We start from the raw sequence: 13,874 nt of genomic DNA on the forward strand, positions 1-13,874 counted from the left end.
GAAATGTTGTGTTGTAGGAATAAAAAGGGGTATTCAGCACCAGCAACAGCAGTTAGACATTCTCATAGACTTGTAATCCTTTTCAATGGCCTCAAGGCTTTAGCAGTCCATCCCTACCTAACTAGGTATGAGTTCTTCAAAGTCAGTTTGGACGGAACGCAGGTAAGACACAGCAGCAGAAATGGTAAAGTTACAAAGGATGCTTTAATTACAAGTAAATGGAATTATTTTGTTGGTCAGAAAGGTATCATTGACTTTGGGAATGCTCCCTAAAGGGGCACAAGCATTAGGGCTGGGCGATCGGTGTGGGTAAACACCCAAACACCGTAATCAGCACTGCAGCAACACAGGAATGGCAAAATGACTTGAGGTAAATACTACCCAGAGTCTCACACTACCTGATGAGTGGTGAACATGATGCAGCTGGATTCTTTCATGGTACAACAGCAATGGACCTAGTCTCCTGTTCATTGGTTGTGGTGATGACAAGAGGGTCTCTGGAAGGGATGTTGTGGCAGCAATCGAGTGAAAGGATTTTCAGGAAAGGATGCTTTGTACTCAGTTGGTCTGCAGTTTTTGTGCCTTTTTACAGGCTCCAGTTTGAATGTTTACTGCCTGGTCAACCCGCCTCGATTCTTCAGTCCTGCACTCTGGCAAGGGCACTTTGAGGAGGAGGGTCTTGCCTCTAGAGGTCCAACTGGAGCTCACCAAAGTTTGGAGAGGATTTGTTCACGGGAAGACGATGCACTGCAATTGGGTCGGCGGTCCCCTGGTATTGGCGGTTTGCAACCCAGCCAGGACATGGGATGGCTTATTCTGCAGGTCGTCTTATTGCTAGCTGGTCCCCCAAGCTAAAGGGAAAAAGTTGTCCTCTTCGAAACTCCTCTGTCGATTTGAAAACACGGCCAGGACAGCAGTGGTCTTTTGCCGGTTGCTAGAAGGTGCGGTGCTTCAGGCGTATTTGGTCATCTTCTTTGGATTTTCTGTATCACTGGTCGACTTGCCTTCCGTCTCAGGAACCTCACCTTTTTTATTAGGATTTCACACTCATCCTCTTCAAACTCTCCCTGCATTTTACAGAAAGGGGCGGGTGGTTGTCCGATCAGGACAGCCAGCCCCTCAGTGGGAAATGGTTTCTTTCCGGCACACCAGAAGACAAAGGATAGCATATTTTCAGGATCTGCCCATGCTTCCTGTCCTCACAAACACACTGGAGCCTCAGCGATCTTCACAAAAGGTTCCCGCTGAAGGCAAAACTCAAATCCGGACAACCCCCCCTCCCAGTATGGTAGAAAAAGGACCAAGAAAGAACCATCACACAAGAAATGGCGGAAAAAGAAAGAAGCCATAATGTTGAAACAAAGGTGACCTTTCTGTGCGTGGCTGCAGCTGGGAATACAGCCTGCACGCACAAATAGCCCAAAAGTTGGTAGAATATGTCCACTGCCACCACCCTGTAACAAAAATGTTACAGGAGCTGAGAGAAAGAGAATACTAGTGTAGGAAAGCCCCTAGATGCTCACACCAGAAAAAAATACAACCGACTAGGGAAAAAGGCCCAATACACCTCTTGCAAGGATAACCAGTTTATTTCCACACAAAAAATGGAAGTGCCAAAATAAACCTCTGCTGCCATGTAATGTTCTGACAGGATCTGCAAGAGCAGCACATTATGAAGGTACACAGCGTCATCAGTGGTATCATTGCATACAGTAAAAACCTGTGTGGCTAGTTGGTGAGACCCGATCCATAAGTCACCATAGGGATGCCAGGCCATTGGTCCCAGCCCTGTCCGGCCATCTATAACGTGGGTGATGCTGCAGTAGTCATTGGTCAGTGCCCAGCCAAGTGGCAATCATCTTACAAACTAAAAAACACATTTCTATCTATGTAACAGTGCACCTGTTACAAGCAGACAGGGGCCCATGGGGAAAGCAGAGGTCGTACTAACTCATACCCATACTCTTCATTTGCTCCAAGGCTGTGGTCGGTCAAAATCTCGAAAAAAAAATCTCGACTAACAATAAGGTCGAAAAAAAAGACCAAAAAAAAAAAGTCGAATTTCTCTTTTTTTAATTATATATTTATTTTGGGGTCCGGGATTAAAAAAAAATGGTAAAAAAAAAATAAAAAAGGGGGGTTGGGGGGGAGGAACCGCCCAATTTCGAATAAAAAACGTCATAAAAAAATGCAGCCTTTTTTTTGAGATTTTTTTTTCGAGATTTTTATTTTCAGTCTTATGACCATAAACCCTCCCAGACAGCCCGACACCTCTCCAAGGTCTTCTACCCTTGTTCTGGCCTAAAATTTGGCCTATAATTTCATCCCTTCCTGCACCTCGCTGCACAAAACGCATGACCTAGAAGTGAAGCCAGGAAAGCTGTGCTTTCTAATCTTTTTTGATCAATCTGGTGTCTAACAGGTTTATGATTAGTGGTTTGGGCTTGGATGGTACTTTGGAATTCAGAGGCCCTGAAGCCAAGGCATTTGAGTACTATAACTTACAATTGCGACTGGTGGGGGTCAGAGGCCAGTGCCCTCCTTCTCATGGAATGGAATGGTATTGTACAGACACTCGGCCCTCCTGCCATGGCCTTGCAGGGCACATTCTTCCAAGGGTGCGAAGATTGGCAACATTTTAGGACAATGAAGGGTTAATGAATCCGTGTAGCTCTGGCCTTTCTTATCAGTGCCTGGGATACAACCTATTGCTTTTGAACACAACACAGATGCATTTGAAAAGTATGTAGGAAAGCATAACACAAAGAACAGGGTTTGCATGGCCAGAGCAAAAAGATGAATGAGGTGGGGGGAGGGGACACTCCCCTTGTTCAGGGGAACAAGGAAACGGTCCAGAGGTCCAGCAAAATGTGCTAGTGGTATTACAAGGAGAGGGGATTACTAAATCTCCCTAACACCACTGCTGTGACATTTTGTCTTTTTACTTTTATAGACTTGCTATGGCCAAAATAAGGTATTTTGATGATGAGGATGAAATCTCATAACAAATAATGCAGTGGAGGGTGACTTGTCTCTGTCCTTTGCCTCACATATGTATAAAGTAGGCCATGCTATGTTTGTTCTCTGCAGGGTACAGGCCTGGTGGAAGAACACATAATCTAAGTGGACATAGCTAGAAATGTAATACCCTCTGCATGTATAGAAACGTCTTGACCACTGTAGTTTCTACCTTACCTCTGAAGAGGACTTACCATTTTTATGCTTTTGACCTTTGAGACTATGTTTTCCTGGGATGCACAGATAAGGCTGGCTTCCTGCCATACTGCAGGACGTGAGAGGTCAATCTACCATTGCTGGGGTCCTGAGAAACGTGGTTTATAGTCTTACCTGGAGTGGAACTTTTACAGATGTCAAGTAGCATCACATGCCTCTGATAATGGCACTTCTGGTCAAATGCAGGATGCTCTGGTCACCCAGTTTCTGTGGTCATTGAACACTCGATGAAAGCTGCTATGAATGCCTCTCTTGCTCCCATTGGCAAGAAGTATCACACTAAAACCAGCTCTTGCTTATGAATATCTGTGTTTCTCTTTTACACAGCCTTTCAGTTCTCCTATACGGCAGTGTTTGGTGCTTACACAGCATTCATCTTCATCCGAACAGGTAAGCCGCAACTGGTGAAGGGTGTTAGAAGGTGGGGATTTATCTTAACCTCAATCTTAAATAATATATTGGTTTCCATTTAGTGTTATATCCTGAACTCGACTGAAAAAACTGACTGTGGTTGCTTATATTGGAGCAACGGCTGAATTAAACCACCTATTATAAATCCTGTCTTTTTATGCAAGTCTGCCGAGTGACATGCTCATCTCTACATTACTCTGGATTCAATGGTGATTGCAAGTGAACTTAAGGTATTGCAACACTTTTACCAAATGGTTGAAAATCTAGATTTTCTTGCAAGGGACCTTTTTACAAGCCTGTTCGTCATGAATTCCTTAAGCAGGACTAAAAATGTGGACTCATCTCTAAATGGTAAATTACATTGGACTCTTGGTAAGAAATGGTGTTCTGTGTTCATGTAGCGAGTTGAGGATGCTAGTGAGTTTTTACACCTGGCTAGTAGCTTGCAACTTGAAATTGTAACCAACACATGCCTTAAGCGTGATGAATAAACATATAAATCTAGTTTTTAAATCCTTTGTTGCCTGCTACCGTCCTGTGTGGAGCCCCGTGTGCATCCATTTTGCACCTTTTATTTTTTCAATGGCAACAGTGGATTAAAACCTTTAAGCTTTACTATTGTCCCAACACAGACTTTCGACTCGGTTACTGTTGATGGGTAACTGCTTCTTGCGTTGTGGTTAGCCCTTTTTTCAGATTTGAGGTGTTCTTCTGGCGTCTAATAGGTTAGCACAACTTGAGGCTAAATGGTTTACCAGGAGCAGTTTGCAGCTAATCTTTACAGATGTTGCATGCCTGAGAGCTCTTGAATAATCTGGGGATAGTTTGACATTGCCTAGGTGAACATATTATGTTCTTCCTGTGCTGGTTTTGAAAAGTGCACTGCTGCTTCATGGTGCCTTTTAGCACTGATGCTTGAACGTGCAAAGAAGTTACAAAATGATAAGAAGGAGGAACTAATCCAAATAGTCATCAAAAGGGGGTTTGTAGAGTTTGATGTGTTAGAGTTTTTGTACAATAGTTGTGGCGTAATCAAGTGGAAGGATTATATCTGTTTTTTTCTCATTGCAAGTTTTTCAGTATAAAAGATCTTATTCTGATATAGTGCTGAATTTTATCTTGGAAACGTGTTGGTATTTTCTTCTTTTATACAAAGACTTTGAGCTATGCATTGGATTGTTAATCTGATATTGCTAGACACTGGATGCCATTGGGTGGAGGGCTGGTGCAATGTGTCCTCTGCATTTTAATTGCAATTCGCTTCCTTCCTCCTGAAAAAGTTGAATCAGTGGGCATCTGATAATGAAAGACTAGTTAAATGACAAACGGGATTCGTCCGCAAGGTTGGAACCAACATCAACCTATTAATCCTAAACATGAGCAAGAAAGAAGCCAGAACAAAAAACATGTATGCGCTGTCTTCATAGACCTAAAAATAGCATTTGACAGTCAACCAACAAAAACTATGGGGAAAATTAACAGCGTGGAAATGCCCTGAAGCAATTCTCAACCCGATCAAACAGCTGTACTCGAACACCACGATACGAGTCAGATTAACGAAAGAGGGAATGGTGACTAGCCCAATATACACTTGGAACGGACTAAAACGAACATGCCCACTGGCAGCGACCCAATACAATCTCTACACCTCAGATTTCCTCGAGCAAATCCAAGACGCAGCAACAAATTCTCTGACGATAAACTACAAAGCCGTCCAAACACTGATCGATGCAGACAACAACATACTTCTAGATGAAACAGTGACTGGCCTCCAAATCAGTCTTGACAAATTATACCAGTACATGATTGACAATGAGTTACAAATCAATACGGCAAAAACAAAACTGATGACGCTGTCAAATCAAAAAGGGAAGAAACAAAAATCGCCAGTGGTCACACTCCGAGGCGAGCCTATTTAAAACAGTAAAGCACATCAAATATCTAGGTGCAGTGATCAATCCATCTTACAATGAACACTAATGGAAAGACAAAATTTCACCAAATCCTGGCTCTATTGGTCCGGTCTAACATGGCGACATGTCAATTCGAACTTGATAATGCAGTTTAATTTATTTTCAAAAAACTTGAATTTACTAAGGTTGCGTCTCTCTGGGTTGGTGGCTTAGCCAAGAAAAAAAACACATGTAAGCATTAGTATAGAAGAGAAGACCCAGGGTGAGACTGCGCCCAGTTTCAAAAGAAGATTTAATATATAGAAATGCCTTTTAGGATGACGCATGTTTCGGTCCCTTTATAGACCTTTCTCAAATCAGGGCTCGATTTCTCTAGTTCCCCTTTAAGTTAGAGAATGTCTGCTCTTCCAATTTCGGGTTAGATCCCTCTCACTATCTGTCTCCGGTTCGATCACGTGTAACCTGAAGTCCGTACTTCAATAAACTAAATTAAAGGGGAACTAGAGAAACCAAGCCCTGACTTGAGAAAGGTCTATAAAGGGACCGAAAGACGTGTCATCCTAAAGGGCATTTCTATATAGTAATGGAAAGACCACCTAGAAACAAAAGCCCAATCACTAGCGCACCAAGGTAGTTTTTTTCACAGTAAATTTGACAAATTTTCAATCAAACCGGCCTATTCAAACAAAAAGTAGTTCCAATACTTACCTACGCCGGAGAAACTATAATCAATCAACAGCATATCAAGTGGCAATTCTACGAAGCAGCTTTTTGGAAGAAAACATTACCATCTAATTTTCCGATGCCGAGAATCCGACACAAACTTGCGTTACAATCACTCGATTCAATAATCGTGTGGAAACAACTCGATCTATACAGAACAATCTGTCAGAAGCACTAAGTTGCCAAACAAACATTCACCCTCTTCTAGCAGTCTAATTGGGGTTATGTGGACAAGGGCCTGGCACACAAGACACACGAAGGCCTCCTGGGCTCTCAGCCACCCTTTATGATACAGCGTTGCATAGAACTTACACTAGTTAGGTTCACTTCCTGTTAAGAAACACCATTTCCTGTTCCTTGTGCCCATTCTGTATGGTGCGGTCTAGTCTTTGGGTGTCGTTGTCTATATAGGCCACCCTGAGTCAGCATCCTCTGCTTCGTGTGATTTTCTGTTTCCACACTCACCGCAGCTCTGAAGATTTTCTGCTTACATGGAATCTTCTACCCAGCTTACTGTTTTACCTTTGCTTTGTAGTGGCTCAGCTTCTTCTACCCGCCACGCGCTACACCTTACCTGCGAGGACTCCAACCCGTGGCTCTTTCTCTTCTTTCCAGCTGGCGTCACCGCTTACCTGCAGGAACTCCAGCTCCCGATCTCTTCCTGTCCTCCACCGCGTCGCTTGCTCGGCTCCGGCCAGCTTCGCAGCAGTGGTAAGCTTACCTGAGAACTCCTCGTCGCAGCTTTTTCTATCCGTGCAGCGCCGATCTCGTGCCTTCTTTCCCACTTGCGGCACCTCGTAGCACGGCTCACCTCGAACCCGACCCTGAAAGACTAAAGACAGTTAATAGACAATTACCAAAAACCGTAAAGCAAGCTTACCTGCTACTGCAAGGTCTTCAGGCAGGATCCTTCGATCCACACTGGCAACAACCACAGCAACCCACGATCTGAAAAGGAAAGAAACTCATGTAAGAGGACAATCGCTAGTGAAAGACACAACCGGACAAAACTCACCGAACCAGTGATGTAACTGGTTAGAGACTCCTCTCGCTCCAGCACGCACCCCTGCATAGCTCAGGATGGAGAGCTCACCAAAACATTAAACACGGTGAGCCCGATAGAACTGGCACTCACACCAGGCACTCGGGGGAAGGGGTAGGGTGTGACACAGCAGACTAGAACACTCAACCAACGATTGTTTCCACAGGCATACCTTTGTGGCACTGAAGAACACTAGAACAGAGAACCAGTACCCAATCCAGAGGTCCTACCCATCGCTCCTGCAGAGGTCAGGTGAGTGTGACAAAATCATAGCAAACGAAAAAATCCCTGCAATCGAGATTCTTCGGAAAGAAAAGAACGCAATGCACTTGACTGCACTATCCCAGTAGTCAACACAGATTGAGAAACTGATGCAACAGGAAGAAATCTCCAAAGAGATGCTGATTCAAACCCCACAATACGCTAAACGTAAATTACAACGCAATGACTCGATTAAAACGCAAGCACAGCAAATGCACTACAATAGATTTCTCAGATGCGAAACAGAAACCAGAGCCCTAAGCAAACTTCAAGCCTATCTAGTCCGATTTCCCGATCAAAAGATCTGAGATCTCTACCTGCTTCTTCGTCTGAATGTCCTCCCAACGCGGGAGTATTTAGCACAAATTAAACAAATAGACAAGAAGAATGTACACTGCAGATTTTGCAAGCAGGAAAACACCACTGATGCGCTCTTCCATCTTGTGAGGGCATGTCCTGCATTGACAGAGAAACTAAATCTGTTCAGAGACTTTTTTGGCATCTCAAAGAAGCACTTAGATACGCATGAAAGATGGTCCCAAATTCTCAGTGACACCGACAAGGCTCTAATCTTCACAATTATTAAATTCTGGAAAGACCTTATGGAATAAAAACAACACTGTAAAGTAAACGACAGTCGCAAAAGATAATGAAAAGTTTGGATCCCAAACATACCATTAAAAAACAAAAATAATAATAATCATAATTAATTGCAATACTGTCCAGGGGTCCTCGTTGTGAAGTGGGTTCATTGACTTTTTTGGGTGTCAATTGGGGTATGAGCTGGTAGTCTTGATGACTCCCTGGTGGCTCAGGGATTACAGGAGTAGCACCATAAGCAGAATGCAAACTCTTAACATAAGTGCCATTTTTATTTTCTGTTGTTCCAACCACTCCTCTTGTCCCTTTCTTAGCTCTTTAGCAGATTCTAATGCCTGGCTAGGGGAGACGCAAGTGGTGGGAACTTTTTTCCACCATCACTGCTTCAGTAAATAACTGTTTCATGCCGGCCTTCTTCCTGCCGGCCTTATGTTGTTTCTCCACCCCTCCTCTCCACTTTTACTTTATCACCAAACTCTGCCACAGTCTCCTTCCTGAATTATAAACTTACTCCAAACTCCTGCCATAGCCTCCTTCTCCAAAGACCCACACCTCTCCTTCTTGTGACAACTATTTTATATTTTAGTGGTTTACCTTGGTGTTAGGGTCTGCTCCTGTGTATCTTAAGCATTTTGTTCATGTGACTGGCTAAACTGTAATGGCTTTCCTCAATCAGCCGTTGCTGGATTCTCATCTTATAATATAAGCTGTGGCAGGACTGGGGCTTTAAGAAACCAGTCCGCCAACTTAAAATTCTTGTCTGCATGAGACGGCCTATGATGGTGGACATCCACAGACCACAGAAGAGCCTTGTTTGTAGCGGGAAACAATGTAAGAGTTGTCAGTATTTTGGAGCGGTCATGATTTTTTCTAGGCAGGTTGGGGTCTGCATTTTTGAGTCTGGGATTGCGTGTTTCCTTGCAATGCCCTTAAAGTGCCAGTAGTCCCGTATGTGATTTTCACCTGCCCAGTGGCCACACGCTGGCCTTTTCTGCCACACCCAGAAAAATCTCCAACACATTCCACCAAGTGATCCTCCCCTTACCATCTCTGCACCACATTCATTGGCATCGTAGGTTCCTGGCCACCAAGTTCTCCCTCCTAGAAGTCTCTAGAGTCATGTAGGAGACTTCATTGTATCTTCCAATGACCCTCTCTCTAGTCGAATGAGGCATGGGTGGTGGATTTCCTCAATAGTTTTGGTTCCTTCCCATCAAGCAAAGACATCACCATGATCTGTTGAGGGGGATCCCAACCAGATCTTTATTCCAGTCAGGAGATTCCTTCACTTGAGCTTTTCTAAACAATGCGTCAAACTTAGGTATGTGCATCCCTAGGATTGCCACGTATGGCAGTGCCAGGAGGACAGACATCCCTGCCTCATATGGATTCTTTACTGAGAATTCTAATTGGGCTTTAGCATATACCCATCTATCCCCATGTATACAGATGACACTTGCAAGTCTATGTGTATTCACTGCGTCTCCTTTTCTACAACTTTTTATTTGAGGTATATGCTTCTGCCTTGCTTCCCCGACTAGCGTATGTGCTCCATTTGCCGTTTTGAATTCTTGATATTCTGACCTAAGTTACCAGTCTTGGTCGTCTCTGCAGTTTCCTCTGGAACACAGTAACTCATGTCGATGGTTTTTGGCTTGGGAACTGTTTTGCTTTCCAAAATGTGTAGGGATCTCAGATTAGTAATGCATACACCACTACACAAGGTGAGTTCTTGGACACAGGGAGGCAATAACACAAACTTAGACCAATAGTTAGAATATATAATTGGCTTTTTACAGGCCCTTTATTCACAGTTTCTAACAAACATACATTTATCACATATAGATACACACAGTGACAAAGATATAATCAAATACATCACCGTTGGTGCAGTGGTAGAGAACACCTTCATCTCACCTGGCACAACACTGAAAAGCCCCAAAGCAGGTATGTAGAGAGAACACCTCAGCTAACTGGTCTGGAACGGAGCATCGTCCTTCTCAGTGAGACTTTTCCTTCCACCTCAGCGGAATACCCCACTCTTCTTATTTGGTCAGTCCCCACCTTCCGCAGGTTACTGATTGTCGACTGGCCAGAATGACAGACAGCAAGCATCAGAGGCACCCATAGAGTGGAAAAATCCAGACAGTGGAAAAAACCCATCTCATGCTACTGTGCTCCCGTTCCCATCACCCTCATATATGCACCTGCTCGTCTCGGCCTCTTCTCTTAGCTCATCCCTGAACGAGCAATGCAAAACTATCCGATGCAATGAATTCATGAGTTTCTCACTAGAATACTGCTGGTACTACTAAATCATGTTTGCCTTCTAAAAGGGTTAATCGCAAAATGCAGACTTTCACTGTGGTCGGAAGGAAATTTCCAAAATGGCCACTTAGCATCGCCGTGTTTTTGCTCACTTTTCACTCGAGCACTACTACAATCCACCCTTTGACATTTCAGCTTCCATATACCAGGGAAACAAAAGATGGTTTCTGAAACCGACGAAAAACCGTCACTAGATTAGAAATACAAGAAATATAACAACAACAAATAACCAAAACTAAAACAAACATAAAAAACTTACATAAGTGTAACGTAAAGCGGTAGGAATCAGAGGAAAAAGTTGATCCACCAGCTCCCAGTTCAACCCTGGGTCACTTAAGAAATTAGGTCTTTTAAACTACCAATATGTTTCTCAATAGATTGGGAATGATCACGCAAGTCACAACACATATCCTCTATCGTATTACACCCCAGATTATGTTTCAGAAGTAAATAAATCCACGTCAGCTCTCTTCTGCAAAATGGCTTTTTTTTCCAAAATTCTATCATCTAAAAGCAATTCTTCCAGAGCTAGAGAGGTCTGATTAAGCCCCTTCACCACTAAATAATCTAATCTAATCAGTGATTTATAACCCCCAGCAGCAAGTCTCCATACACCCACCAAAGAAAATGAAAGAGCTAACACTTCAGCTTCGGATAATAAATGCACTTGAGAATCACAATCGGGGCATAAACCCACATGTTCAAAAGTAGATCTCTCATGCGATCCAAAACATGTTGCAAAGGAAAAATAGTCTGTCCCAATTTAGTTAAAGCACAAGGATTTCCAGAAATATTAGCAGGAGTGGAAGTGTAGGTAATGTTACCACAGGAAAACAACCATCCAGTAGGTAACTTCACATGTTTAAATGTCATGCAGCTGTCACTGTAAAATTACATACCATCAAATTCGAAGCATCACGACATGCACTAGCAGGTCGCAAACACAACTGTTTATCAAACTCAGTACAGGTTTGTCCATTGGACAAGTCCGGTTGTTGACACTTGCCAATGTCTTTAGGTTCACAAGTCATGTTATATATAGCGCACGTCTCCATGCGCAACATTGTAAGCCACATTGAGCGTCGTATTTCCATTTGTGGGTTGTCTCCCGACAAAACTTGCAGTACTCATAGACGGAAAATAAACTGCTCACATCATAGTCTTCAACAAGCGAATCATTATGCAAGATTCCAAACCAAATGTTGCAAGGTAGTAGCCAGCGTTGGCACAGCCACAAGACAAGTTGAAAGCAGATTTCCAGCATCATGACTGTCAGCCAAGCAAAAGTGTAAAATATTTAACACAAGTGGGTCAGGAAGGCCCACATGTTGTGCGTTTGCTGGAAGAATAATCATGCCGAATGGAAAAAAGATCTGCAAAGGCAGTAGGCAAAGCATCACAGCTTAATCTATGACGTCTCCTTCCATATTCCTGAACTCTCGCTGCTGCGTCGGTTGGCCATCCGGCATCGGCACTGGGCAATGTAGTGTAGTCATCACTGCGGGACATCATTCATGTCGCCAGAGTTGGTTGTACAAAGGAGACACTTGGCACTCTTCTTTGCATGGCCCCAAACCGTCCCAAACAGACACCACACAGCCATACAAGCGCAGCTGCCACACACCGGGTCTACAAAAAAGAAATTATGAAAAATGGTTTTCGGCGTTGTACATCATTCTCCTAAGTAACATTTGTCAGCAGGGATGTGGCTCCATTTCTTCTTCCCAGGTTCCATTACTAAGACCACTTGATCCTCCCCTGCTGCAATTACATCTGCCGGAACCGGCAGACCGCTAGGTTTCTCGACCCATACTTTTGCCCCTGGTACAGTTTTGTCTGATGAGCCAAAACCTCTGTCCCGCGTGTAGTTACCACAGTGGGTGGTCCTCCTTTTTGAACCATTGCTACCTGCACAGACATGATAATCAATTGTGCCACCCTGGCCTCCACTGTGGAGTGGAATTTGGTCTCCACTGTTAATCAAAATAACTTTAATTTCTCCTTAGTAATCTGCATCTACAATACCTCCTAGCGCTTGAATTACCGTCAATGCTAATCCTGATATAGGGGCAATCAATCCCATATGATTCAGTGGTATTCGTACTCCAATCCCTGTATCCATAACACAGATCCTTCTAGGTTCAAGTCTGAGCCCTTCATTAGAATGCAAGTCTGTTCCGGCTGATTGTGGGGTTGCTCTATAAGGAACTAAAGCCCCTGGCAATATCTCCCAGTACAACAGTTTCCACTGCCACATTGGGTTTCGTTTGAAAAGCTGGCGTTAGCATGTGCATAAGTGGGGTTTCATTATTTGCAATAGGTCTGTTATTCAACACTTGCACAGCATCCCAAATGCGATCCCGCCACCCTGTCAAGTTACCATCGCCAGTCTTACGTAGTTCTTTCAACAATCCATTCATTCTCTCAATCAACCCCGAAGCCTTGGGATGATAGCAGACATGGAATATCCACTCAATGCCTTTTTTCCTGACAATATTCCTGAACTAACTTGCCTTTAAAGTGCGATCCCATGGTTACTTTGAATTTGTACAGGTACTCCATAGTACAGTGCAATCTGGTCCAACAACTTTATGGTGTTCAACTGTGTTGCTCTCTTGCATCGGAACACCATCAAGTATCCTGAATAAGTGTTGACAATGGTACACGCAAATTGCATCCTTTACTGATCGGCATTGGACCGATCTAATCAATCTGCCAAATTTGTCCTGGTAACATACCTCGCTTCAATGTACCCCGAATTACATGAGGAATAGGTCAATGTCTCTGATGCTGACATATCGACAATTCAAAATCAGTTTTCCCTACTCAAAAAGGAATATTAATCCCTCTCACTTGTGCCCACTTGATAGTGTTTTTTTTTCCTCCGAGATGACCACTTTTCTGATGTGCCCATTTGGCCAGACCCTCCATATCATCGTCTTCACGATCCCTCTATCCACGCATTACATTTTGGCATGTTCATCAGCAACAGAGTTAAACCAACGTTCTAATGAGTCTGTCGCACAGTGAGTATCCACGTGATACACTGTCACTTCACTGTTTGTCAACAGTTCTACACTATCTTGCCATCATTCTTTTCCCCACAATTCTTTCGAATGCATCTTCTGCCTATTTTTCTGCCATGTTGGCAGCCACACAGCTAGTCCATTGGCCACGAGTCTGTGTATTCATGACACAGACCAGGTGATTCTTGTTTTAATGCCTGCCAGACAGCATACAGTTCTGCAAACTAACTGCTCTGTCCTTTCCCTGTCGTCATCAAAACTTTCCTCGTTTTGGGATTATATGACACTGCTTTCCAATGTTGTTCAGTCCCTACATATTGGGCTGAACCATCAGTA

At 43.5% G+C, this 13,874-nt stretch overlaps 1 protein-coding gene across 3 annotated transcripts in view; it reads left to right on the forward strand.

The window, feature by feature from the left end:
- The window catches only part of RCE1 (Ras converting CAAX endopeptidase 1), a 253,422-nt gene that overhangs the window by 207,771 nt on the left and 31,777 nt on the right, over positions 1 to 13,874 (forward strand). For all 3 annotated transcript variants that reach the window (XM_069644759.1, XM_069644760.1, XM_069644761.1), the window contains one exon: positions 3,562 to 3,624. In XM_069644759.1, the coding sequence (XP_069500860.1) occupies positions 3,562 to 3,624 (63 nt within the window). The remainder of the gene's footprint in view (positions 1 to 3,561; positions 3,625 to 13,874) is intronic.

Source organism: Ambystoma mexicanum, chromosome 2p (genome assembly GCF_040938575.1).
Source record: "Ambystoma mexicanum isolate Mex_15411 chromosome 2p, UKY_AmexF1_1, whole genome shotgun sequence".
NCBI lineage: Eukaryota > Metazoa > Chordata > Amphibia > Caudata > Ambystomatidae > Ambystoma > Ambystoma mexicanum.